At 44.3% G+C, this 26944-nt stretch overlaps 1 protein-coding gene across 1 annotated transcript; it reads left to right on the top strand.

Moving 5' to 3' along the window:
* GPT2 (glutamic--pyruvic transaminase 2) lies at positions 1–25658 on the top strand. Its single transcript, XM_081870246.1, has 11 exons — positions 1–1106; positions 12459–12548; positions 13719–13827; positions 18259–18392; positions 21372–21615; positions 22031–22110; positions 22195–22331; positions 23862–24036; positions 24417–24572; positions 25171–25283; positions 25409–25658. Exons 1-11 carry the CDS (start codon positions 789–791, stop codon positions 25497–25499), a joined length of 1647 nt encoding a protein of 548 aa, XP_081726372.1. The 5' UTR covers positions 1–788; the 3' UTR covers positions 25500–25658.
* The last annotated feature ends 1286 nt before the right edge of the window (positions 25659–26944 follow it).

Below are 26944 nucleotides of genomic sequence, written 5' to 3' on the forward strand. Positions count from 1 at the left end.
ATTACGGCAACGTTTCTCAAATAGCCTCGCCTTTTAAAATTAAAAGCCAGCAAACTACACAAGCTACTATTTAAGGAGATCGCATTTTAGACGTGGCGTGATCTCCCCATTATTACCCACGCAGCCAACTCCATCCCACATCCTCGCAAGCACAATGACAAAATACAAGCACTAGGCTGCTCTACCTAGGAGGGGATTCTGGGCGTGGTAGTTTTATATGTCACCACCTGGTGCTACTGGGTTGGCTCAGCTAGAGGCAAGCAGGACTACAAGACCCACCAGGCAGCGCGGCTGACAGTCCTGGCTGGTGCAATCTCTTATCTCCACAGGCGGTAGCGGGGGAAAGAGGGTCTCGGAGGGGCGGGCTTGCAGTTGGGGGTGTCTCGGGTCTTTGGCCGGATGGGATTTCCCCGGACTTTGCTCCTCTGCAGAGAATACAGATTGCGACTGCGAGGACCTAATCCTTGCAGTTGCAGTGCTGGGAGTCTTCCTCCTCATTGGGCGAGAGCATAACTGCTCTTTCTTGTAAAGACCCAACTCTGCCCTCTTTCCGTCAAGTTGCTTGGAAGCTTGGAGGAGGAAAAAAAGCACCTCGCCAAGCATGCACTTGTACCCGGGCAACGTTGATTTTATTTTATTTTAAAATTTTGCTCGTGGGGTCTTACTGCATCTCTGTTGCGAATTAACAGTGGGTTGTTTGGGGGGTGTTTTTGTTGTTGCTTTTTTTTAGAGGTGGATGTGATTGCTTTCCCCGCCACCTCTGGAATTTGCGCCCTCCAAGGGGGAGCATGCATCGCCTCTCGGGACTCGCGAAAGAAGCCGCTCGCCCGAGCAGCAAGAATGAACGGACAGAGGCGGCCGTGCGCTTCGTCTCCTCGCTCGTGGCCGGCAACAAGCAGCCGAGATCGGCCGCCCGGCCCCGCCGGCCGCCGGGGAAAGACTGGAGCAGCGCTGCCAAGGCCTCTGCGATACCGATCAAGGAGAAGCAGACCCGGGAAAAGATCCTCACGCTGGAATCCATGAACCCCCAGGTCAAAGCGGTGGAGTACGCCGTGCGGGGGCCCATCGTCTTGAAAGCGGGCGAGATCGAGAACGAGCTGCGGAAGGTAAGCGGGTGGGGAGCGGCGGGTTTGGGCTGCGTGAATGAATTAGCTTTGTTGCAATGGGGAAAAAAGGGTGGTCTGCTCAGAAAAAAAAAGACACCCTCTATTTGCATGCGGCAAATGACACCCCCCCTCCCGGAAATATGTGCCTAATGACTCTGGCACTAGAAGTGTCATAGGCATAACAGCTGGTACCTGGCCGGTTTCAACGGAGAGAGAGGTTGCTTTTGTTCCTTTCCCTTTCCCTTTCACGCCTCCCCCTCCCCCCTCCGCCGCTTGCAGCTCTTCTCGCCGCCGGCCTGGGCCGCCGCCCCCGGGCCACTCCTCCGCCGCTGCGGCTCTTGATTGGGGCAGGCGAGGGAGGCCTGCCAGCCCGCATGGAGCGAAGGAGGCACGCTGCTTTTTGCATCAACAACCAGGACAGAGTTTGGCCCAGGGAGGGAACGCGGCGGAGGCTAGTGGACAACATCTCCGAACGGCATTAATTCTGTTTTACGCACACACTTCAAGGGTTGCGAATGGCCCTGTAACTTTCCAAGCTTCTGGCTTTACTAATTAATAGTTCTAGGGCAAGTGCATTACCTAGGACAATTGTCCCGGGGAGGGGAGGCAAGCGCAAATCCCCGTCCCAAAAATGAATCATAGAATCATAGAGTTGGAAGAGACCACAAGGGCCATCGAGTCCAACCCCCTGCCAAGCAGGAAACACCATCAGAGCACTCCTGACATATGGTTGTCAAGCCTCTGCTTAAAGACCTCCAAAGAAGGAGACTCCACCACACTCCTTGGCAGCAAATTCCACTGTCGAACAGCTCTTACTGTCAGGAAGTTCTTCCTAATGTTTAGGTGGAATCTTCTTTCTTGTAGTTTGGATCCATTGCTCCGTGTCCGCTTCTCTGGAGCAGCAGAAAACAACCTTTCTCCCTCCTCTATGTGACATCCTTTTATATATTTGAACATGGCTATCATATCACCCCTTAACCTCCTATTCTCCAGGCTAAACATGCCCAGCTCCTTTAGCCGTTCCTCATAAGGCATCGTTTCCAGGCCTTTGACCATTTTGGTTGCCCTCCTCTGGACACGTTCCAGTTTGTCAGTGTCCTTCTTGAACTGTGGTGCCCAGAACTGGACACAGTACTCCAGGTGAGGTCTGACCAGAGCAGAATACAGTGGCACTATTACTTCCCTTGATCTAGATGCTATACTCCTATTGATGGCTGGTTTGGTTCTGATTAAACATGCTTAAGATATTCCTGCAGATCTTGTCCATTATGCTACCAGGCGTATGGAAATAGAACTTCTCTGGCGTTAATCCTTGGACCTAACTTTCCATGGCCGCCCTTGCTTTGAATAAAATTACACTTACACCATTTTAAAATAACAGCCATGTTCGAATACTGGTTTCAGTAGAATAAAAGCTTTTGCATAGAGTGATCCTATGTGTGCTTACTCAGAAGTAATCCTAGTGGGATTTACTGAGTGTTTTAAGGATCACAACCTTAATTTTATGCAGTATATAGCGCCTACAATTTTCACTGAAGTAAGTTCAATGGATTTCAGCAGAACTTGTTTCCACGTAAATAGGTTTGTGACCATGGAAATAAAGTTTTGCTTGAAAAAAAAATCTTTGAGGTAATCATGTTAGCATAGATTTATTTTTCAGCAATATTTTCCAAGGTAGTTTTTGAGAATCTTCACTTTGTTTTCTTACCACACTAAAAAGTTGGGTCTACTTTCAATTAGACATTTTTTGGGATGGGCGATCTACAGGCACGTAAAACTGACATCAGGAAAGAACAGTAAAAAGTGCTTTGTTTTAAAGAATTAAGAAACTAGAATGATGAGCTTCAAGCTGCATATCATATCCATTTTGATTTTTTACAGCCTAATATTTTTGCTAGGCAATCACTCAGAACTCTTTTTTAAAAAGCCAACAAAAAAAGCAAATATCCCCCTCCCACAATCTGTGTCATCCAATTGCCTCGTTTTGTGATCAGATACTTTATAAATTAATATTTACTTTGCTTCTGCCTCTGCTGCCCTCTGATGTAATCAATGACTCCTTTGTCTTATGTAAAGGGGTAATAGATAACTGGTCAGTTTTTCAGAAGGTTAGCCATGCTAAGTCTGTTCCAGCAAACCCTGACACCACAATAAATGTAATAAATTTTAAAGGCGCCATGAGAATCTTTGTTTGGTTTTGCCATTCAGTGCTTCGTTTGCAGATTCTTTAGAGTTAACCTGGAGTCAGTTCCTGTTGCAGAAAGAAACCACTATAAATTAAACTCTTATACTGCATCTCTCACTTCTGAATCCCTTTCTCCGGCTCATGTTTTATGTTTTCTCAGATTGTTTCAAATCAATAGTCCTTTCTGAATAATCTTAAAATATTTTTATTTGTATAACACTTCAAAGTATTCAGCTGTTTCACAAAGCTCATTTTGTTGCCTTACTTCATATGGTTGTCTAAGTTGGTAACATCCTACTTATTGCAAATGGAGAGATTGAGGAGAACAGAGAGGTTTGCCTGACTTAGTGATTCATACCTAGGTTGTTTGGCCCTTTGCTTGGCTATGCTTGGATCCTAGCTCAGAGAAGTCGTATGCCCTTAATCCCCAAAGCATTGGGAAACTTGCAACAATGGAACATATGCCTATAGTAACTGTCAGAATTTTCCTTGGATTGGGCCCAGGTACTTTTTGGCTTAATACCTTGGTTTTTTCCCCTCCAGTGGATATTAAAACAATGTTTGCTATTTTAGAAACTGTTTTTCCCACTGAGCTAGAGAACACTGCTAATTAAGATACCGTATTTTTCGCTCTATAAGACGCACCAGACCACAAGATGCACCTAGTTTTTGGAGGAGGAAAACAAGAAAAAAAAATATTCTGAATCTCAGAAGCCAGAACAGCAAGAGGGATCGCTGTGCAGTGAAAGCAGCAATACCTCTTGCTGTTCTGGCTTCTGGGATAGCTGTGCAGCCTGCATTCGCTCCATAAGATGCACGCAAATTTTCCATTACTTTTTAGGAGGGAAAAAGTGAGTCTTATAGAGCAAAAAATACGGTAATTTCTTTTTAGTGCATTGTTAAGCTCTACTTCAGGGATTAAGAAACTTGGTGCCTTCCAGATGTTGCTAGACTCTTAACTCCCACCAACCCCAGCCAGCATGGTCAATGGTTAGGGATGATGTGGTTCAAAATATTTGGAAAGCCACAGGTTCCCCTTGCATAGTGTAGATCTCAGTTGGGTGACTAAACTGTGAGGCTCCACTCAATAAGCTACCATGCCCTGAAGGAGGCTAGGCTTAGAACCTTTCCAAACATGCTAGACTTATTTGTACAGAGATTTATTATTATTATTTGTATAGAGGAAAGTAATAATGTGCATGAGCCTGCAGCTGCATTCTTCAGGCACAAGTTCATCAACTCTGAGCTAATGCTTTTTTCAGATTCAGTTTACTTTAGTTGTTTTGCATTTTACTCCGGCTTTAGGGCCATGCATGTTTGCACATGACCCAAGAATTCACCAGGCGCATACACTGCCAAGATTGGGGAAGAGTAACTTTGAGGGAACTTTTGTTTTGGTTCAGTTTATTTCTATTTAGAAACATAAAACTTGGCTGTTTGGAGAAAGGTGGTGTAAAAATGCTTTACTGTGCTCCTCTTAAGATCAACCCCGTCGCGGGGATTCAAACCGCCGACCTTCTGATCGGCAAGTCCTAGGCTCTGTGATTTAACCCACAGTGCCACCCGTGTCCCTTAAGATCAACCTACCAGGGTGCTATTACCAGCAATTCACATTTAGGCTCTCTGTGCACATGTAAGACAAATAAAATGTGCCACCCGCAGGGAGTGTTGGTGTGAAGGGGTGAGTAAATGCATCTGCAACAATTCCTAGGGTGGTATTCAGTGTTAGCCCTACTCAGAATAGTCCCATTGAAGTTAATGGACATGACTAACTTTGGTTCATTCGTATCAATGGGTCTACTCTGAGTAGGCCTTACGTGAAAATAACCATAAGTATGAAATGAGGTCTTTGTAGCAGATATCGTTTTTCCTCGAATCTAATGCTCACATTTTTTGGTCAAATTGCATTGCGAAAATTAAGGTGTGCATTAGATTCGATGGCACATTTACATTCACCAGCAAATACTTTTTTTGGTTTCAAGGTTCTGACAATGGAAGTGCGTGTTAGTTTCAATGACACTTTAGACTCGAGTCAATATGGTACTTAGTCACTGCTTTGGTTATTTGACCCTTCATGACCCAAGAGTAAATTTTTATGCAGCACAATTTGTAAATGTTGCACTGCTTTTCCTTAATTTCAGTTGCAGGTAGGGAAATCCTCTTCATCCAATATGCATAGCACATGGCTATCTGCAAACATAGAAGGAAGTCATTCATAGCAGTAAAAAAGCCCAAGTTTTTTAAAGGATCATGCTGGGTCTATATTTAGTCTAAAACATCATCAGTGACTTGGTGACCCTTAACTTAGTTCCATTCTTTAGTGCTATCACCCTCCCCTTAGACACACACACAAAATCTAAGTGTTATCCAGTGCAGTGATTCCTAGATGTCACTGTGCCAAATTGTGAATGGCCAGGACCAGAGAATTATAACTAATTTTATACACCCAAGGGGCTTTTAGTTTGTTTTTTTCAAACAGAAACCCAAACGTTTCCCCACTTCCTAAAGATGTGTGATTGACAGGTGGGTAACACCTCCCACTTGTCAAATTTGGCCAATGGTGTACTTCTATGACAAGGATCTGGTCTATAGAGCCAAAAAGGTCCGACAGCTCAATGCATTCCGACACATGTCCACTCAGAAGTTAGCCTCACCACTGTATGGATCATGATATAGCATGGAATCAGATTTTCAAAGAGCACAATCAAAAGTTCCTCTGGATATGCTCCAAGCCTGGAGGCAGGCTGGCATAATATTGGACCCCCTTTTGGGCTCTACCAAATTGACTGAAACCCCCAAAGACTTATTGGCCGCACTCCTTGTGAGCTGCCATCTGTAACACATGTACCATGTTTGACTTGCTGAGGTGCAAAGCCCTTTCTTGAGCACACCTGAAAAATGCTTTGGATCTATGCCAGCACAGAGGGAAAATGAGTATGTGTGTTTTGTCATAACTCTTGTCCAAATTGCGTACAACATCAACGAGGATGGAGCTTTATTGGCATCGCTTAAGTGATTTTGAGCCTCTCCCAACGAAACACATTGCTTTAAATAAAAGAAAGAGGGAAGAAATCTTTTGAGTAAATACATGGAAGTGTGCCAAGGACACGACTCAACAAGAATCCGGGATCCTGTACCTGGATCCATACCAGAAAAACAAAGTGATACCTGGTTCTGGCCTGTGCCATGTTTATTTGTGCACAGCCTACCCTTAAAAAGCCCAGCTCATTCCTCTTGTTCCTTACAGTGTACAGTGGTACCTCAGGTTAAAAACACTTCGGGTTACAAACGCTTAAGGTTACAGACTCCTCTAACTCAGAAATATTACCTCGGGTTAAGAACTTTGCTTCAGGATGAGAACAGAAATTGCATGGCAGCGCAGCAGCAGCAGCAGGAGGCCCCATTAGCTAAGGTGGTAGCTTAGGTTAAGAACAGTTTCAGGTTAAGAACGGACCTCCAGAATGAATTAAGTTCGTAACCAGAGGTACCACTGTAGTGACCAAGTACCCTTGTCTCCTTTCTGTACAAGGGATGCAGTTTGATGCAGTGGTTTGGATGACTGACTAGGCCCAGAAAGGTCCAAGTTCAAATCCCCACTTGGCTGGTCTTGAGCAAGTCACTACAGTATATCTCATCTAACCTACCTCACAGGGGAGTAGGAAAAAACCATGTATACCACATTGAGCTCCTTGGAGGTAGAGGCTGCACGGTATAAAAAGGCAATGAAGGCACAGCAGTGTGTCCTTCCTGCATCAGTTTAGATTGTAAGGACTTTGTGGGCTTGTTGTTGTTACCTTTTTATATTTTTGTAAACTGCTTAGAGGCGTTTTTGCAATCAAGAGGTGTAACAACTTGGTTAAATAAATAAAATGAATTGTTTGCCAGTTGAGTTAGGGGAGAATTGGAACAGGAAAGATACGTAGCACGCAGACGTATGAATTGTGGCAGCTCCTAGTGGGATAGGGAACACGAATGCTCCACAGCTTTGCACGGAAGGGTACAAAACCCTACGATGTGCTTGTAATGATGGATATTAGATACCGTATCTCAGTCCCTCCAAGTATCTCTATTTTCTAGAGCCAGTCCTGGATTTACAGAAGTCATCCCAATTTCTAATTTGATCCAGAAATTTCCTGCTTTTCCCAAGAACAGCCCTATTTTCATTGCAGAAATGTTGGAGGGTATGGAGTTATGCAAAGGAGATAAGTAATTATACAACCTTTAGAAGACATCTAAAGGCAGCCCTGTATAGGGATGTTTTTAAGTTTTTAATGCTTTATTATGTTTTTATATATGTTGGAAGCTCCCCAGTTTGGTGGGGGCAACCCAGTCAGATGGATGGGGCTTTATTTATTTATTTATTTATTATATAGGGCGTCCCTATTTTCATTGGAGAAATGTTGGAGCGTATGGTATATACTAAGTGCTGATAGTAATGTGTTGTACATCATAAGCCTGCAGCATGTTTCCCATGCTAAATTCAAGACTGAGCCATTGGTTTTACAACATAATGCAACATTACAAGAGAATTGCAGCCTAAAAGACCTGAGGCTTTCCTTCCCCTGCCCTAATTTTATTTTCTTACAAATTATTCCAAATTGACCACTCTCCTTTCAGGGTTCCCTTAATATGAGGAGTAATGTACAGTGACATCCTCTGTTTGCTAGAGGTTTTACTTACAATTAAACAGCATATACATTTTCTTAGATAAATACATACAAATAATAATGTTAAAACAAGGCTATTCATCAGAAAAGCACATTCACACTTATATTGCTAAGGCACAGCAATATACTTCAGTTCCTTCTAGTTACATCAGCCCTTCCTAGGGAGCCATAAGGCTCATCAAACAGTCCGGTGCCATTTGAGGTCACTATCAAGACTGTTTAGCCTCCCCCTTCAGCTACAGCTCTTGTCGGCTTCAATTACACCAAAATGACACCAGGCCAGATTAAAGCTGGTTTGACAAGCAGGACAGTTGCATCTGCGGTGAACCTGTTTGATAACAGGAGATTGCATAGGCGCGTGTAGGATTGCACCATCAGAGGTTAGCCCCACTGAGCTCAATGGGGCTTACCCCCAGACAGGTGTGTACAGGCTGCCCCTGTTAGACTGAACTTAGCGGGACTTCCTTCTGAGTAGATGCATTCAGGATTGCACGGTCAGCCTGCCAACATTTTTTGGTTGCTTAAGTGCCATGAGGACAGCTTTGAAAGATGCATTGGTCTGTTATGAAGCTGAATTGACTCGTGCTTAAATTGGTTTTCTCTTACGGGAAAAGAAGGTTGGTTGACAGCCCCGTCCTTTGCACATTTTTATGGAAGTTGACTGCAGCTGAGTTCGCTGGTTCTTTATTCCCAAGTTTGCAGCCAGTTGCAGCAATGCTTTGTATAGTTGTTTGGACACAAGTTTCATGCTTCCTAATATAGTTTTGTGATATATATATCAAAGGGACGCGGGTTCGAATCCCCGCGACGGGGTGAGCTCCCGTTGCTCGGTCCCTGCTCCTGCCAACCTTAGCAGTTCGAAAGCACTTCAAAGTGCAAATAGATAAATAGGTACTGCTCCGGCGGGAAGGTAAACGGTGTTTCCGTGTGCTGCTCTGGTTTGCCAAAAGCGGTTTAGTCATGCTGGCCACATGACCCGGAAGCTGTATGCCGGCTCCCTCGGCCAATAAAGCGAGATGAGCGCAGCAACCCCGAGTCGGCCACGACTGGACCTAATGGTCAGGGGTCCCTTTACCTTTACTTATACCAAAGGTGCTTAGTATTCAGAGACTCAGATTGCTATGTTTTACCTGCACTGTCGGAAGCAGTGTGCCTCTGAATGGCAGTTGCTAGAAATCTCAAGTGGGGAGAGTACTGCTGCACTCAGATCCTGCCTTTGGGCTTCCCAAAAGCATTTGGTTGGCCACTAAGAGAACAGGATGCTGGACAAGATGGGCTGTTGCCTTGATCCATCAGGCTCCTCTTATGTTCTCACTTGCGTTGTGTGTAAAATGTCCCATATTCAATAGTCAGCATGTCCAGGTGAGAGCTGGGAGAGGCCTCTGACGGAAATCCTGGAGAGCTGCTGCCAGTCAGAGTAGACAGCACTGAGCTAGATGAACATATTGTCCTGTGTTCCTCTGAGTGCTTTTTTTGGGGGGGGGGCACGCAATTCCTCTCTATCCTGCCTTCTGACCTAGATGCCTTTTTCTCTATAATTCCAAATAAGTGGAGGGGCTGATTGTCACTTCTTAGAGGCGATGGGAAAGAGAGCCTGCAGATAAATGGCCAACTGACTCTCTTCCAAGGTTGCCAGTTTTGAAGTGTTAGTAGAAATGTAAGCATTCTACATGAAAACTAGGAATTGCCCAAGCTAAGTCTCTTCTGGTATGGCAGGGAGGGAAGTTTCAACTGGATTTCTGCCTTGCCTACCTTGGATTTTTGCCAGGGGCCCTGCCAGTAGGAAGGTTTGCAGCCCTGCTGTGTTTCAGCAAATAGCCCCCTGGTATTTTTCATGTCAAGGAAGACCTTTTCTCTGAGATGCCCTGTGTAAATGAAATTAGATCTCTGCCTGGGGTGGTGGTTCTGTTTTGTTTTTTCAATTCACAGTCAGTTTCTGGACAGCCTTTCTACTTTTGTCAGTGTTTGTAATGGGACCAGGATGAGGATCTGAATTATTTCATCTAATACAACATATCCTCCCTTTCCTGAACCCCATGTTTCAAACCCCTCTAACTTTGTATCCATGACAGCCATTGCTTTAGTAACTATATCCAGGGGTTGCCTGATGTTTTTCTTTGGGAAAACAAAAACATTCCCTTAATTCCAAGCTTTGTCACTCTTGATGGGAGACCGAGAACAAGCTTGGCCTTTGTACATCTTTGCACATGCTGACTGAATATTGTAAATATATATATGCTTAGCAAAATGTTTTCAGCAGGGTTCTTCATTTTAATATAAAGAGAGCTTGATGGCAAGCCAGCGCTCATCAAATGTTCTCTTGGAAAGGTTTGTTCTCGGCAAAAAAGAAAAGGAAAAAGCAGCAACACTGGAGCTGTAACTTGTAAGGATTAAGGGCCATGGCGTACCTTTCAAATGTATGTCAATACTTTTAATATCAGAAGTCCTTGTACCAAGCACAGTGTGAAACTAAGAGATTGTAGAAACAAAAGAAATGGCAGCATAAACATGCAACAGATAGGTCTAGTTAATCAGTGCTCAGCAATATGCTTGTAAAAGATTATCCCCCCCCCCCTTTTCTCTCTATAATTTTTGCAAGACATCCAAATCTTCCACTTGCTGTCTATCTTATTTTTCTAGTTTTGGTCTCCGTCATTGCTTGTTCAAAATACGCCCAAAGTACATTCTTTTCCTTATATTGCCAGTATAGAGTTACCTTATACTTAGTATAGAGTTACTGCAGCAGGAAAGGGCCATGGCTCTCGTCTGCATCTGTTTTGCAGTCAGAAGGATCCAGATTCAACCCCTTGCATCTCTCAGTAGGTCTGAGAGACCCCTATCTTAAAGCCTGGAGAGCCACCACCACGCAGCTTTGACAAAATTGTGCTAGGTGGACCAATGGTCTCCTTCAGTATATGACAGCTTCCTATGTTCCTGTGTTTTAGGCTCAGTCTAAAAAGAGATAATTAAAAATAACCCTCTGTCAAAGCATAGGGTCAGGACAGTTTCCTAAAAAGTCAATTTTAGGTAATTAGCAAGATTTCATGTTTAGCCCAGAGATTGGGCGGCTCAATTTCCCATGGCAGGTTTGGGAAAGATCTTTTCAAGAAATCATGGTGAACCTCTGCTGATTTGAACAGGAAGCATCTGTGAGACAGGCTAGGGTTGGAGACAGTGGCTGTTCTTAGGTTCCATGTTTCCAATTCTACAAACTATGGTTTGGAGGATGGGAAGCAAGCCCTGTGGTTCATGTGTTCCTTCCTGGTTTGATCACTTGTTGTTTTAATTGGAAAACTGTCATTTGAACAAGCTTCCTTATTTATTCATGATTGAATGCCACAGTTTGATCCTGATTTGCAATCCTGGAAAGGAGGGTTTGATCGAACCATAGTTTGCTGTTTCCAATGTAACTGCAAACTATGGTGTTAGTCATGCAGTGAGGCAGAGCTGCAGCAATAGCCTCCACGCACCAGCATTCCTTCTGCTTCCTCGGAGGGTGATGAGGTGGCAGCATTGTTGCGGCTGCATGGGCACACTGGCAGAGCCAATCCTGCACTCCAGCCAGAATGTCCATGTAGCCCCATCTTCATTCTAGTTTCACCCATGCCCTTTCTGCTGTGATGCCATTGCCAGCAGGCTACTGCTATAGTTCTGCCCCACCAGCTGAGATGCTCTTTCCTCCATACCTCTTCATACCAACTACGAGGAGAGAAAAACCGGAGAGAGTTATTGCCATCATGTTCTTGATTTTGGGCTTTTCAGAAACGGTCAGTTGGTCATGGTTGGAAACACAAGGCTGAGTAAGATGGACCTTTGGTCTGATCCTGCAGGACTCTTGTGGTTTGGTCAAGCCAGGATATTATTCGTTAAACCAGACCTGCAAGGGGTGAAGAGAATGTGTCAGCATAGGACATTTTACTGATCCTCCAAGCCATGATCTAGACTAGAGAACTGGAAATGTGATATCTGAATACATTCAGTGATTTGCCCACCCAGCTTGCTCCTGGAATGAGCAGAGATTTGAATCAACATCTTTCCAGTTCAAATGTGACACTCCAACACACTTGAAAATGGAAGTGGGGGGGGTCTTAGGGTTGCTTCAACCCTACTCTGCCCTACTCTGAGATTATCTGTGTAAGGAGACACAAATCTAACAGATTTTGAGAAAGGTGTTACAAGGGTTTTTGTTTTGCTGTAAATGTGCAGGGTTTAAAGCCAGTGTTTTCCCACCGTGCTGGCTTGACCCAAACACTCTTCTCTCTGGGCTTCAGCCTTTTTGTGGGGGACCAGGTACAATTCCTTCTTTCACCCCTGATAGCGGTAGGCAAAACTTCCAGCTCCTTGATTCTCTGGAGAGCCTTTTGTTCTTCGCCAGTGTCATTTTGTTGCCGTCGTCCTTTGCAAATGGTAATGCATGTAAAAAGCAATACAGTGTGCCCTTCCAATCTGCTGTATCTGAATAAAGCTTTGATGTACTTCTTATGTGCTTTCTCCTCTTAGGGCATCAAAAAGCCTTTCACGGAGGTCATCAAGGCCAACATTGGGGACGCACACGCCATGGGCCAACAGCCCATCACCTTCCTTCGTCAGGTACGATGGTTCTCAAGCCATTGCAGGCTCTCCCAGTTTTGCTGGTGCCCATTGCAACTGGTAGGGCAGGAGGCAGGGCACCCAACAGCCAGTAGACTCACCAATGACAATTAGAGCGAACTCATTCTGGTTTTGTCCCCATCCTTCTCCCTGCTCGGTTTTACGAGGGCAGCCTTGTTTTTGCAGAAGCTAAGGAGGTACCTGGGTAGCAGACTAGGAGGCCTTGACTTCTATGGAAGCAAGGTGGGATCCAGATGTAATCAATTCACACTTGCTGCAGTTCGAGCTGCTGTCAAAAAGGAAGGCTAGGCTAGAGGGTGTGCCATTTTCAAGCATTAATCCAGAGCTTGCCAACCTGTTTGGACTCATGGGCACATCATTATTATTATTATTATTATTATTATTATTATTATTATTATTTATATCCCACCTTTCCTCCAAGGAGCTCAAGGTTTTCCTCTTCCCATTTTACCCTCACAACAGCCCTGTAAGGTAGGCTGGGCTGAAAGATAGTGAATGGCCCAAGGTCCCCCAGTGAGCTTCATGGCCAAGTGTGGATTTGAACCCTGGTCTCCCAGACCCTAGTCCAGCAGTCTTAACCACTACACCCCACGGGTTCTTTTGCAAACTGGAGAAGTTGCTGTTGGAACCACACACAAATATCTCTCCACCGAGCACAAACCACAGCCTATGCTACAATAGAAGCACTTCAAGCCCAGTTTGAGTTGGAGGAGGAACTCTGTTGGCACCAGGGAAAGCCTCTGCAGTTGTATGTGTGTGTCCTTGTGGATGCCACATTGCTGATCTCTGCCCTAAGACAAGGGCAAGCAGCTACCCCCCCTCCAAATAAAACTACACACCCTGATCTCTGAAAAGCTGCTTGTGTTAGCATTAAGGCCCTGGTGCCTATTGATCAGCTGCCATTGATCACTCTGGAGCTGCCAGACTTTACTGGCAAATCCTAAGGGACTTTTTTGGGGTTTTTTAATGACCTTTCTGACTTAAAAACTAAGCAGCGGTCCTCATTTGAAACTTACCAGGTACTTGAGGTAATGGAGGAAGGTTGAAAAATGATGTTTTAAAATAGAACAAGGAATGTTCAGTAGCAGTGAGGTTTTTTCATGTTTGAAAACCAGTTTTTGTGTGCTTTGTTTTTTCTCAACCATGTAGGTAGTTGCACTTTGTACGTACCCAAACCTGTTGGACAGCCCAAGCTTCCCAGAGGACTCTAAGAAGAGAGCGAGACGGATCTTGCAGGGTTGCGGAGGGAACAGCTTAGGTACTCCTCTCATATTACTAATTTAATTTAAATTCTAGATCTTCTACAGCAATGGTTTTAATTATGGGGTGTTAGTATATAGCCATATTTCTTTGGGCTTTTAAAGAAAGGAGAAGATCCAGATCATTTTTTCCATGCACATTTTATCAATGTGCATGCCTTTTCTTACCCAACCTTCCACAATCTGCACACCAGTTTTGGTAGCGTTGACAACTTTGTGTATTTTCTTTCCTGGGCCTCATTCGCACTATGCCTTTACATCAGTATTGTACTACTTTAAACAGCTGTGACTTCCCCCCAAAAGGCTGCTGGGAACTGTAGTTGGTTAAGGGTGCTGAGAATTGTTAGGGGACCCCTATTCCCCCTTCACAGAGTTCCCATTCCCAGAGTTCCCTAGGGCGGAGAGATGAATTGTTAAGCCACTCTGGAAAGTGGCGGAATTACTTCTGAAAGCTTTGTGGGACGCTGTACATAGTTGCATCATGTAGCCGACTCCTCTTTCCTATTGTTTGTTTTCTTGCAGACCAAAAAGCCTTTTAGGCTCAAGCCATGTTCAGATTAATTAACTTTCCTGCAAACAGGAAAATCAGGCAAAACAGAATTCCCATTGTATAGAGTTTGCTCAAGCCTGTCCTCCTTAGGAATAGGGAGCCCAAGTAAATACAAGGCCAACAATACTGTCTTATGCACATCTCAATAGTGAGTCCTGCTGGGTTCAAAGATGACTCACTCTCAGGGGTTCACTCTTACATGCATTTAAATTCTCGATCCCAGCCTGGTTTATTGGGAAGTAAGTCCCACTGGTTTCCACGTGACTTATTCCCAAACAGGTGTACATAAAATTGCAGCCTAATTTAACCCAGTGCCATAATTTCCCCCCCCCCCCAAAGAAAAGTTAAGAGAAATTGTGTTTATGCTGCTGTTATCTAGGTAGTGCTTTGGTTGTAGGGTATGACTGAGAACTACAGAATCTGACAGCCTTTATTACTTCCTTTCCAGGCAGGAAAAGAGCGTTATCATGGCATGACTAAAGGCATAATTAAAATAAAAGAGCTGTTTCCTAAAAAATTTTTGTGATAAGTGCCTATTTGACATTTGGCAGGACCAATCAAAATCAAGGGCGAGGGAAGTACAATCACTTGCATTAGATAACATTCAGTGCTGCTCCCTGTTTCCTTTGAACATTTTTATATTGTTCTGAGGCTCAGCCATCCCCAACCTAGTGCCCTTTAAATGCTGTGGACTACAGTTCCCATTGGCCCCAGCCAGCATGACCATTGCTTGGGGCTGGTGGGAGTTGAAGTCCAAAATTGTTGGGGCAGCCTGTATGTTTGCCTTGCTTGTTCTTCGAGGTTGTGCTTGGCCTCGTTCCTTTCTGTTGACTGCTTTCCTTTTCATGAAATCACTTGAAGGCTTTTTGTGCATTAACAGACTGGGCTGTAGGAGCCAGCCAATCCGGAATCCATTCACGACCTGTGAAAAGCAACAAGCACAAAGCAGAGTTGTCATTGAATAAAGGCTACATTCACGCTTGGGTATTCCCAGTGTAAATGTGGCTAATTGCCCAAGGTCTGTTTGCACCATTAACTCCTTTTGCATACTGTGAAATCAGCACCAGCCCAAATTTGAGTTTTGCCTGGATTGGGATATGTGAACATACCCTTTCAGATTCTGTTATCTTCAGAATTTCGACCTAGGTCTTTTATTTTTCAGATGGGAACATGTGAAGTTCCCTTATACTGAATCGGACACATTGGTCCATCTAGCTCAGTATTGTCTACACCAGTTGGCAGAGGAATTCTGGGTTTTCAGATAGGGGACAACTCCCAGCTCCAGCTGGAGATGCTGGGGATTGAACCTGGGACCTTGCATGCAAATATCTCTCTCACTCACACACACACACACACACACACACACACACACACACACACACATGCCACTTTCTTGTGTGATTTCACATAGCGGCCATATTCTCTCAAATACAGGATTCATGGGGAAGGTCAGTTGCATTAATTATTTCCATCTGATCATTGTCCAAACAGAGTACAAAGGTAGGGTGGGAAAGACTCAAATTTGGCTCCACCAATTTGGTTCTGGGATTCACATGCATACTACAGTCAAATGAGATCACACCATAGGGAAGTGACTTTCTCGCCTCTCTCTCTCTCTCTCTCTCTCTCTCTCTCTCTCTCTCTCTCTCTCTCTCTATCTCTGTGGGTGTGGGTGTGTGGTAGGCAGCCTTGAATTCTGACTAGCAGCTCTGCTCCTAGTTAGTTTGGCATGTGACATTTTTATTTATTTATTTTGCATTTCCCAGCGCTTTGATGGCCTTCAGTGTATCTCACTGCAAAAATATCTTTTAAAACCATTATAAAGGAATGTTAGCAGCTTACAACAGGCTCGCTTCTAATGGCTTCAATCCTGTCTATTCTGAACATTGCAATTTGTTTTTTAAAAAAACCAAATCCAAAAGGACCATTTCCAGATCAGCACAGCCCCCATCCCACAGCGATTTTTGTTTTCAGTGAAGCAGAAACGACATTGCAGCTGCTGCTTTTTCCTGATGTAAGTACTTTGTGTGCTAGTCTACTTACTCCTGAAGGACCAGAGCAGCATGTAACATTTTTTGAAAGCACACTGATAAGCAGACATGTTGTGTCTTGAAGACCAGGATGTGCTCGGAAACCTTGGCATTGGACAAGTGGTGAAGGTTCATAAGTTCTGTGTGGGTTTGTTTGTTTTGTCTTATCCCCCATGAGAGATAAGAGCCAACTTCTAAGACTGCTACCTGCATCTGGAGGATGGCTGAACAGTAATTTCTCAATGAGATACAGCAAGAAAATTTAAAAGCTGCACATTAAATACTCCCTGTTGCTCAACAGTAATTCTGAACTTCAATAACCTTGGCCAGCTGGCAGATAAAATCCCTTGCTGGGCTGATTTTAAGTAGCCACGTAGCAAATGCCTGCCTTTGTGTTCTCTGTCCTTTCACTCCCACTCGTGCACAACTTCCTAGACCATAAAGATTTGCCTAATATTGATTCAATTTTGAAACTAGTTTAACTAGATCTATAAGGAAGTGCGACTGTGTGAGAGGGAAGCCAGCCAGTTCCCATCTCTCTTTGCTGTGTAATGAGGAGTCTCATCTCACCCAGGGGGAAAAAGCAAAAGTTTTCTTCACAAGGGAAGTTTCTAGTCCCTGTGATGCTAGACACTGGTAGGTAGCAGCCTTAGCTCTGCTATTATCACAGGCACACTACTTGAATGCAGAGTCTCAGTTAGTTAGTTCCTATACAAAGCCATCCTAGTACCACAAGTACAGTGGTACCTCAGGTTACATACGCTTCAGGTTACAGACTCGGCTAACCCAGAAATATTAGCTCGGGTTAAGAACTTTGCTTCAGGATGAGAACAGAAATTGTGCTCCGGCAGCACGGCGGCAGCAGGAGGCCCCATTAGCTAAAGTGGTGCTTCAGGTTAAGAACGGTTTCAGGTTAAGAACGGACCTCCGGAACAAATTAAATACTTAACCCAAGGTACCACTGTATTGTGTGTGGTAAGTGTTGTGCTTGGTACTAAAAAGCAGGTCTTTCATCCTAGGCTGGCTGTTCTCACAAAAGAAAGGAAAGACTTGCAGCCTCCTTCGAGATTAATTGAAGGTATTAGGACTCATGGTTGATAGAGAAGGAAGAGACAAGTACGCAGCTTATTGAATGCATTCTGCTATGGAGACTGCAGGGCCTTCTTAGCTATAAGTAGGCTGCTGGATGAGTTGATCTGCATCTCTCAGGCATGTGCTCATAACTGACTTGGTAGTAAAGGTGATGCAGAGAGTTAACACGGAAGAGCCGTTGTTACAGCTCTTCCTACTAGGAAAACCTGCCCATGCATTTGAAAACGGGTAAGCAGAAGGGCCACTTGCACAAGTGTGATTAGAATTGCCTCTGACTCTAAACATTTCAAAGGAAAAGAAATGGGCTGGTAGTAGGGATAGGCAAATTTGTCAATTTTGAGTTTTCTCATGGTTTTTAATTTCTCATTTTTTATACTTAAGTTTGGTTCTCCACATTACCATTATCTGTTAGGTTTTTTTTAAAAGTCATCAGGAAAATTTGTCAGCATTTTTGTGTGAATCTTTCCTCTTATCTATTTTTGTATGCAGTTTTGCCTAATACCTCCCCTTCTTTTTGCAAGTAGTTTTTCCTAATATAACTTTGGTCTGTTTTCACTAATATTTTTATGAGTGTGTTTTGTTTGTTTGTTTTAGTACACACTACCTGGCTGGGGAGCTGCATTGCAAAATTCAGAGTGGATTTTGAAGGGCGGCTGAGTTTTGTCCTGGACATCTCAGTGACAAACCTGTTCTGGGATTGCAAATGTTTCTGCTTGTCTGTGTGCAAATCTCTAATGATGACCCCATTTCCCTTACAGGTTCCTACAGTGCCAGCCAAGGGGTGAACTGTATCCGTGAAGATGTTGCAGCCTACATTGAGCGACGGGATGGAGGCGTTCCTGCAGATCCAGAGAACATATACCTGACCACGGGAGCTAGTGACGGTATTGCTGTATGTTTTGTTTTTTAATATATTATTGTTCTTATGATAGTGTGGTTCGGTGGTTAGTGTCAGACTAGGACCTGCAAGCCCAGGGTTCAAGTCCCCACTCAGCTATCAAGCTCCCTTGGTGACCTTGGGCCAGTCACTGTCTCTCAGCCTAACCTACCTCACAGGGTTGTTGTGGGGATTAAGTGGCAGGGGGAGAACCTTCCCTTCAGCTCCTTGCAGCAAAGGTGGGATAAAGCTGCAGTAAAATCATTATATTTATATTTATATATTTTATATTTATATCCCTTCTTTCCTCCAAGGAACTTGAGGTAGTATATATGTTTTATCGTCATAACATGATAAATAATAGGCTGAGACTGGCCTGAGGTCACCCAGTGAGTTTCGTATTTGAATGCTGGTGACCAGGGCCCTAGCCCAGAAGTGGAGAACCTCAGGCCCAGAGGCTGAGTGGGCTCTTCCAGGCCTCTCTGTTTTGCCCTCAGGCCTCATGCTCTCTCCCATCATGCCCTCCTCAAGTATTTTTTGCCTGGTTGGAATGCACTCTTAAACTCTGATGACGCCTCCTACTTCCCTGGACGGAGGACAGAGAGGGGTGTGTGAGTATGTGTAGATGTTAGCCTACTGTAGAAAGGAAAAAATTACATTCATTGCTCCACCCATTACAGTGGTGCCTTGCAAGACGAAATTAATTCGTTCTGCGAGTTGTTTCGTCTTGCGATTTTTTCGTCTTGCGGAGCGCGGATTCCCTGGGTATTAATGGTTGTAAGAAAAAGGAAACAAACTCGCAAGACGTTTTCGTCTTGCGAAGCAAGCCCATAGGGAAAATCGTCTTGCGAAGCAACTCAAAAAACGAAAAACCCTTTCATCTTGCGCGTTTTTCGTCTTACGGGGCATTTGTCTTGCGAGGTTCCACTGTATTATTTTTTGCCTCGGTCCCTGCTCAGCACTGATATGTGGCCCTGGAAGGTTGCCCAGAAGGAACTGCATCCCTCAGGCTTAAAAAGTTTCTCTGTCCTAGTCCAGTCTTCTAACATCTACACCCCACTAGCTCTAGACATTGAGACCCCAAGCTAGGTGTACTCTGACCATATAAAATGCAAACCTATTGTTTGGCATGAGCGGCATAGCCTGAGTGAATGTACTGTACATAAATCCCTAGATTCCTATAATAGTAGAGTTGGAAGGGACCACGAAGGCCATCTGGTCCAACCCCCTGCAATGCAGGAATCTTTTGCTCAATGTGGGTCTCGAACCCATGGTGCTGAGATTAAGAGTCTCACGCTCTGCCGAGCTATACTTGGACAGCACACGTTACTCTGACAGCTACTTCTGAGCTTCTGCAGGGTTTGAATATTTGTTTTGCAGTTGTCCGGAGAGAAAAGAGGAGATGAAGGAGGGAAGGAATATAGAAGCAGCCATACAAGGAATGAGATGGGCAAAGAAATATTCCTAGTTTTGAAATTTCTAGCCGCGGCCTTCATACGGTGCAGAAGTGGACGGGCGTTCTTCTCTCTGTTTATGATCGTTCCCCCCCCCCCCCATTAATTGCTTCAGTTCTTTGTCTCTCTGGCCCCAGGCATTTCAAAGGAATGAAAGCTTCTATGTCAGGACCTGTTCATGTGGAGGCCCTGCTTGCAAGGTTTCTCTCCCTGAAAAACAAGATCAAGGCCCTGTTTGTGTGTCAGTGGCCTGGATTGATCTAACAACCAAAACAAGAACCATTGGGGGGAAAACTGATTTTGTTCAGCACATTGAGGGGGAAATTCCTTTATTCTGTAAACTAATGCTCTTCAACCTTGGGTCCCCTATCATTCCTGACCATTGCCTAAATTCTCTGCAGATGGTGTGAGTTGTATAGGGACCCATGGTTAAAGGACATAACGCATAGTTAAACATGCTGCAAGATCTCCTCCCCCAGACCTCACCCCCTTCCCTCCCACTAACATTGGCAACCCAAGTGGGTGAAATAGTGCCAGTGCAATATTTGTTGACCTTCAGCAGGAAACCCACCTCTGCTTCAGTATCTATAGGGTGGCGTAGGTTTGCTGCAAATGGGGAGTGTCTGTCAATATGTAACTTTGAAATCCTACACCCCACTCCCCCATCCTGCTTATACATTCAGGCATTTTGGCTGCCTTGCAAAAAAAAAACCTTAATGAAAATGCCATCGCCTGGCACAGTTTGGTATTGCAGCACTGTTGGGCCCGCAGTTTTATTGATTCACCCAGTGTTCTTGGCCTCTGGGTTGGCAGCGGATAGAGGTGGACTACTGGCTGCTTATGTAAAGCTTTGCCAGAAACGGCACACATCTCTGTACTTGGCCGCACTTGCTCCTTTTCTTCTTGGAGAAGCAGGAATCGCTTCTTTAGATTCATTATCCCTAAAAGCCAGAAATTAATCAAATTCAGTGGGAACTCAGTGGTGGATCATTATTTTGGAGGGTTTGGCATGGCCTGTGCCCATCCAAGCCAGCAAGAGAGTTCAAAGCCAACCAAAAACACCCCCAGGAGAGGGCAAAGGAGGGTCAGTAAGGGGGTGTGGCTTGGGGAGTGTTCCGAGGGGCAGATAGTATTTGGCTCCTGGGGCTGAGGTTCCCCCATCTCTGCTCTGTGTTCCAAATATAAAAAGAACCTGGTTGGATCAGACCAAAGTTCCACCTGTAACTTAGTGGGGGAGCATGTGCTTTGTAAGCAGAAGATCCCTGGTTCATTTACCAGGTGGGGCTGGGACAAACCCCTGTCTTAAATCCTGGAGGGCTGCTGAAAATCAGTGTAGACAACCCCTAACTAGATGAACCACAGGGCTTATTATACTGCCCTTCCCCAAACACTCTTGGTTTTTCAAACACCCTCAAGAATAAATTTAAGCACTTTTTATAAAAGCCTGCAAAATATTGTTGTAATATTGACACTTTCTTTTATTTGTTTAGGGAAGAAATGGAACACAAACTTGTTAAATAACCTTTCCCTCCCCCTCCAGACTATTCTAAAGATCCTTGTCTCAGGGGGTGGAAGATCCCGAACTGGAGTGATGATCCCAATCCCCCAGTATCCCTTGTATTCAGCTGCTATATCGGAATTGGATGCCATTCAGATCAACTATTACCTTGACGAAGAGAACTGTTGGGCCCTAGACGTCAATGAACTACGCCGTTCCTTGAATGAAGCCAAAACATACTGCAATCCAAAGGTTCTCTGCATCATCAACCCTGGAAATCCCACAGGTTTGCAGAACTCCTCTTTGTCTTCATGCTGCATTTTTTCCTTCTCTAATGACTTTTCACCCACCTGCCCATCAAGTGACATCAGTGGTGATGTTAGGCAATGGGCAGGAGGGCAGCTTCCCCCATCACTTACTTAAATCCTCGCTCGTGAGGGACCTTTGCAAAAGTCCCTTTGAAGCAGCTGTGTGCTTCTCTTTTAATAGAGGGGAGGGGGGAGAAGCAAGGAGTCTCTCTTCCCCCATCACTTACTTAGAGAAGCATGGAGCTGCTTCAATGAGCATTTTTGCAAAGGGCTTTAAAACAGAACACACACACACTTTATTTTTGTTCTGGGATTGAAAGATTACAGATTTATTGCTTACAGATTTTTTTATGAATCAGAGCTCTCTGTTTTCTCCCCCACCTCCTAATTTAGGTCAGGTTCAAAACAGAAAATGCATTGAAGATGTGATCCACTTTGCCTGGGAAGAGAAGTTGTTCCTTCTAGCTGATGAGGTAATAAAAGCATTAAATTGCAGGCCGCATCTTTTACTTTGTTCATAAACAAAGAATACATGTGCCTTTTTCTGCTGGCTACAGGTTTATCAAGATAATGTCTACTCGGAGAGCTGTCAGTTTCACTCCTTCAAAAAGATCCTTTATGAGATGGGACCAGATTACTGTAACAATGTGGAGCTTGCTTCTTTTCATTCTACCTCTAAAGGATACATGGGCGAGTAAGTTTTCGTAGTGCCTCCTTTCCTGTCCTGGTTCTCGTATCTCAATAAGCTGGAGCTTCGTTTCTCTAGTTCACCCAACCATGCTGACTCCCAGAGAGGAGTTTCTACCCGCAATGCTCCCTGCTGGGCTATTGAGGTCAGTGCAGGATGGTGTCTTGCCAAATCAACTTCACCCTCTTCTCATGACACTAGAATTTGGGGGTATTCAATGAAGCCGAATGTTCAAAGATTCAGGGCAGACAGAAGAAAGTACTCCTTCACGCAGCATCTTAGATGTTTCTCCCCACAAGACGTAGTGATGGCCACCAACTGGCTGTGGTGACTATGTTCATCCTCCACTGTTGAAGCCCCTGAATGCCAGTTGCTAGGAATCACAAGCAGGTGGCATGTGCTTCCTGGCACCCTTTCAGACTACAGTTCCCAGGATTCTTTGGGGCATCCATGTGTGTTAAATGTATGGCGGTTTGCAGCTATGCACCTACATAGGCCTAGGACCCTCGTACCTACGGGACCGCCTCTCCTGGTATGTCCCACAGAGGACCTTACGGTCTTCAAACAAAAACATCTTGGAGGTCGAGGGCCACAGAGAGGTTAGGCTAGCCTCAACCAGAGCCAGGGCTTTTTTGGCTGTGGCTCCGATCTGGTGGAACGCTCTGTCACAAGAGACTAGGACAACTTTCTGCAGGGCCTGCAAGACACAGCTCTTCCACCAGGCCTTTGGCCAAGGCACAGCCTGACCCCCTCCTTTGGTAATCTTCACAGAACTGTAGCCCAATGGTTGCCATTAATCTGATTTGAATTGGTTTTATAATGAAATGATTTTAGAATGTTGTATCATTTTAATGTTGTTAGCCGCTCTGAGCCCGGCTTCAGCTGGGGAGGGCGGGATATAAATAAAATTTTATTATTATTATTTATTATTACTTGTAAGGGACTTCACCCCTACCATCCCACTTTATTCTGTTTACTCTTTCCCCTCTTTACTTTTCAAAAAAGTAAATTGGGTTTTTATTTTTAAAAGGCTTGTCCATTTTACTGAGCTACAGTAAAAAAGATAGAGAGAATTCATAACATCTTTGGCTGTACAGACGCCACTCCAGCTGCTTCATGACTGCCCAGTAAAGATGCTAATGACCTCCACATACCAATTGACATCTGCTGTAGTCTCCAGATGTTGCTGGGTTGCAGCTCCCAGCATCCCTAGCCCATCAGCTGGGGCTGCTGGGAGTTGGAGTCCAACAGGGCAATGCATTGGGACACCCCCCCCCTTTGGCTTGAGATTTGACCCTCTTGTGTTCTAAAATTCAACGCCTCCTTGAGGTTTTATACTAGTGGACCAATTTTATTTTAAGATTTTTCTACCCTGCCTTTCAATCAAATAATATTCAAGGTGTTGAGAAGCAACAGGTGGCATGTAATACATGCAATGCTATCATCATCCTGAGAGTTTCAGAATGTGTTGTTTTTTCTCCTTTCCTATTTTTCTATTCGCTACCCCCACTCTCCTGGCTATCCCATTTTTCTCAGGTGTGGCTACAGAGGCGGCTACATGGAGGTGATTAACTTGCACCCAGATATTAAAGGGCAACTTGTGAAGCTTCTGTCAGTCCGTCTTTGTCCGCCGGTCTCAGGTCAAGCAGCCATGGATATTGTCGTGAATCCTCCTGTACCTGGGGAGGAATCGTATGCACAGTTCATCAAGGTGTGTGTGTCTACATCTACCTTGTGCAGTAATAACAAGAGAATCAGAATGACAAGTATCAGAGGGAAGCTAAAGTGATACCTGCATCTCCTGTATCCACACGCAGATTCTTACATTCAGTGCTGGGATACACAACACTTCACCAAAGCTCCCTTTGCACACATCTGTTAAACTAAGGTGGTTTGGTTGCTCGGCAGGGTGGGGTGGGAGGGGGATGACAGAAGGCCTAGGAAGTTTAGAAAGTGGAGGGCTCTGCTCAGAAGTTTTGAGAAGCACCACCCTAAGGAAGAGAGGAACTGCAAGGCAACGCAAGCCATTTCTGTGATACATAGGTCCTTTGCCTTTGGTGTGACGTTGCTGTGTGTTTCCCCTCAAATCAGGAAAAAGAGTCTGTCTTGAACAACCTCGCCAAAAAAGCCAAACTGACAGAAGACATGTTCAATCAAGTACCAGGGATCCACTGCAACCCTCTTCAGGGGGCTATGTATGCTTTCCCACGAATCTTCATCCCTTCCAAGGCCATTGAGGCAGCAAAGGTGAGACTTCTCCCCAACTGCTGCTATTACTTTTGCTGCAGCTGTACAATTGTTGCCATTCCAGTTTTGGAGGAGCCATTCTCCAGGCCAGGGGAGCTTTGATGCTTTTCTGGAGCTGCTGTACTGGTTTGGGGAGACATCAGTACTTTTTGTACAGGAGCTAAATTGAATTTTCCTGAAGCTCCATTACTCAACAGGGGTGGCGTGTCCTGGATTTGCAGGATCTCATCTTGGGCCATCTGTAGCACACTAGTATGATTATATTCCTACCCTTCGATATTGGTCCTTTGACAATCAATAATAATGTTTATGGAAACATTGTGGTGAACACACCACCCATCTGATTCATGTCTGTCAAACAGCTGTTAAAGAAACACAGGGACAAGTTGACAGTCCCTGGTGTGACCAACTTTAGCTTTGCCAGATAGATGAACAGATTAAAGTATTTGGAAGCATCCTTTTTTATAATGAAAGGAACGTAACTGCATAGATAGACCAGGTGGCTGCTGAGGTTTCTTGTAGCTCTATGATTCCATGAAAATGGGACTTGCTATTCACTCTCTAGTTTCTAATTATTACATCGTTTTTATTTCTGCAGGTTCATAAAATGGCTCCCGACATGTTCTACTGTATGAAACTTCTGGAGGAAACAGGGATCTGTGTTGTTCCTGGAAGTGGCTTTGGCCAAAGAGAAGGCACTTACCACTTTAGGTACAGGGTTGACAAAGCATGCTGCAGTGTTAGCAGCTGAATTAAATTTTCTTTCTTTTTGATGACATGGTCTCCATGCTTCTAAAAGTCATTTTATAATACTTTTTTTCCTCCTGTTTCCCCAGGATGACCATTCTCCCTCCGGTAGAGAAGCTAAAGATCTTGCTGGAGAAAGTGAAAGACTTCCACATAAAGTTTCTCAAAGAGTACTCTTAAGCAAAATTAAGACTCTCTTCTGCTCTCGCTCTCTCTTTCCAGAGTAAATCTGGGAAATCCAAACAAAGCTGTGAGGGGAAAATGTTCTTTGTCTTCTTTTAATCAATCAAATCCACACTAGAACGGCTAGAGCCCAGCTATGAAATTTGCGTACCTCCAGCCTGAGTGTGTACTGTTGCTTTAATTTCATGGAAAGAAATGGAAATAAGGGCAAGAATTGGGGGGCAGGGGGAAAGAGTGCCTTGACTCAATTTTTATTTCTTAGCTTGTGTGGCTGGCTGGTCTGATGAAAAACAAAGAGAATTTCCCTATTTCAAAACAGCAACCCTACAAAATTTACCTTTGGTCTTAAATATGAAAGCAAAATTTAACTAAGCTGGCAATTGAGTGTCAATAAACATCCTTCTATAGAATAAAAAAAAAATCCCTTACTTTGTGTATTTTAACAAGGCATCCCCTTCTATCTTCCATATTTTAAAAGCTGCATGCTTCCAGTAAATTGGGTATAATATGGTTCGTGTAAACTGTTGTGCGGTTCTCCTTGGCCTAAGCAAGGCTGCAACAGATACATTTTGTGGTGAATGTCCTGTTCAGACTCAACATTTGAGCACTATGCCATGCTGTGGGCATTAGGTATGTCATTCCTTTCTGTTTCAGGATTTAAGAAATGCCCCAAATTTATTCTCTGAGAACCTAGTGAACCCAGACTAGACTGCCCCAGCATGTGAACTGATGCCAGTCATGGTCTTTGCATGGAAAAGAATCACAAGTATGAGCTAAATAAATAAAATTGAGAGCCTATAAGAGGGAGGTGTGGAACTGCTATAGTCAGGACACAGAACTATCCTCCTTTCATTTGGCTAGGTGCTGCTTTAGAATGTAGATATTGAGTAAATTAGCTAAGCAAAGGAGACGCTTCTTAGCTATAAATTGGAATGCGCGTCATCATGGTAGCAAATAAATACAAGATGCCGATACCAGAGGGAGCATTTTCCTATGTGCGAAATGATCTGCCAATTTTGTTCAACAACATACTCTGCAAAAAAGAAGCATATTTTGATCACTGACCGATAATAATAAGCTCCAACGTTGAAGGAATGTGGAAATGTCACAGTGAGAAAGGGTCCAATCTGGTAGTATAATCTTGCCTAAATGTTCAGTCCCCTCTCAGGGCTGCTATTTCAACCTGAACAGGCAACTGGAAGTTCTGTGAAAATTGCTATCCCATGGCTGTTTCTTTTGTTTCTAACCTCAGAAAGACAGGGATTTTCTCCAAGGTATGTCACATGGACTGAGTTTCTCTTCTAATAAGTAGAAGTGAAAAACGAGAGGGCAAGATGGCCAGTAGGCTATTTAGCATGGCTAACCAGAGTGGAGTGGACTGCCTTAGTGCTACTATCGCCCAGGTTCATGACACTTTGCTCTCCTACAGTAGATCTAAGAGT

Source organism: Podarcis erhardii, assembly GCF_964252035.2.
Source record: "Podarcis erhardii genome assembly, chromosome: 7".
Taxonomy (NCBI): domain Eukaryota; kingdom Metazoa; phylum Chordata; class Lepidosauria; order Squamata; family Lacertidae; genus Podarcis; species Podarcis erhardii.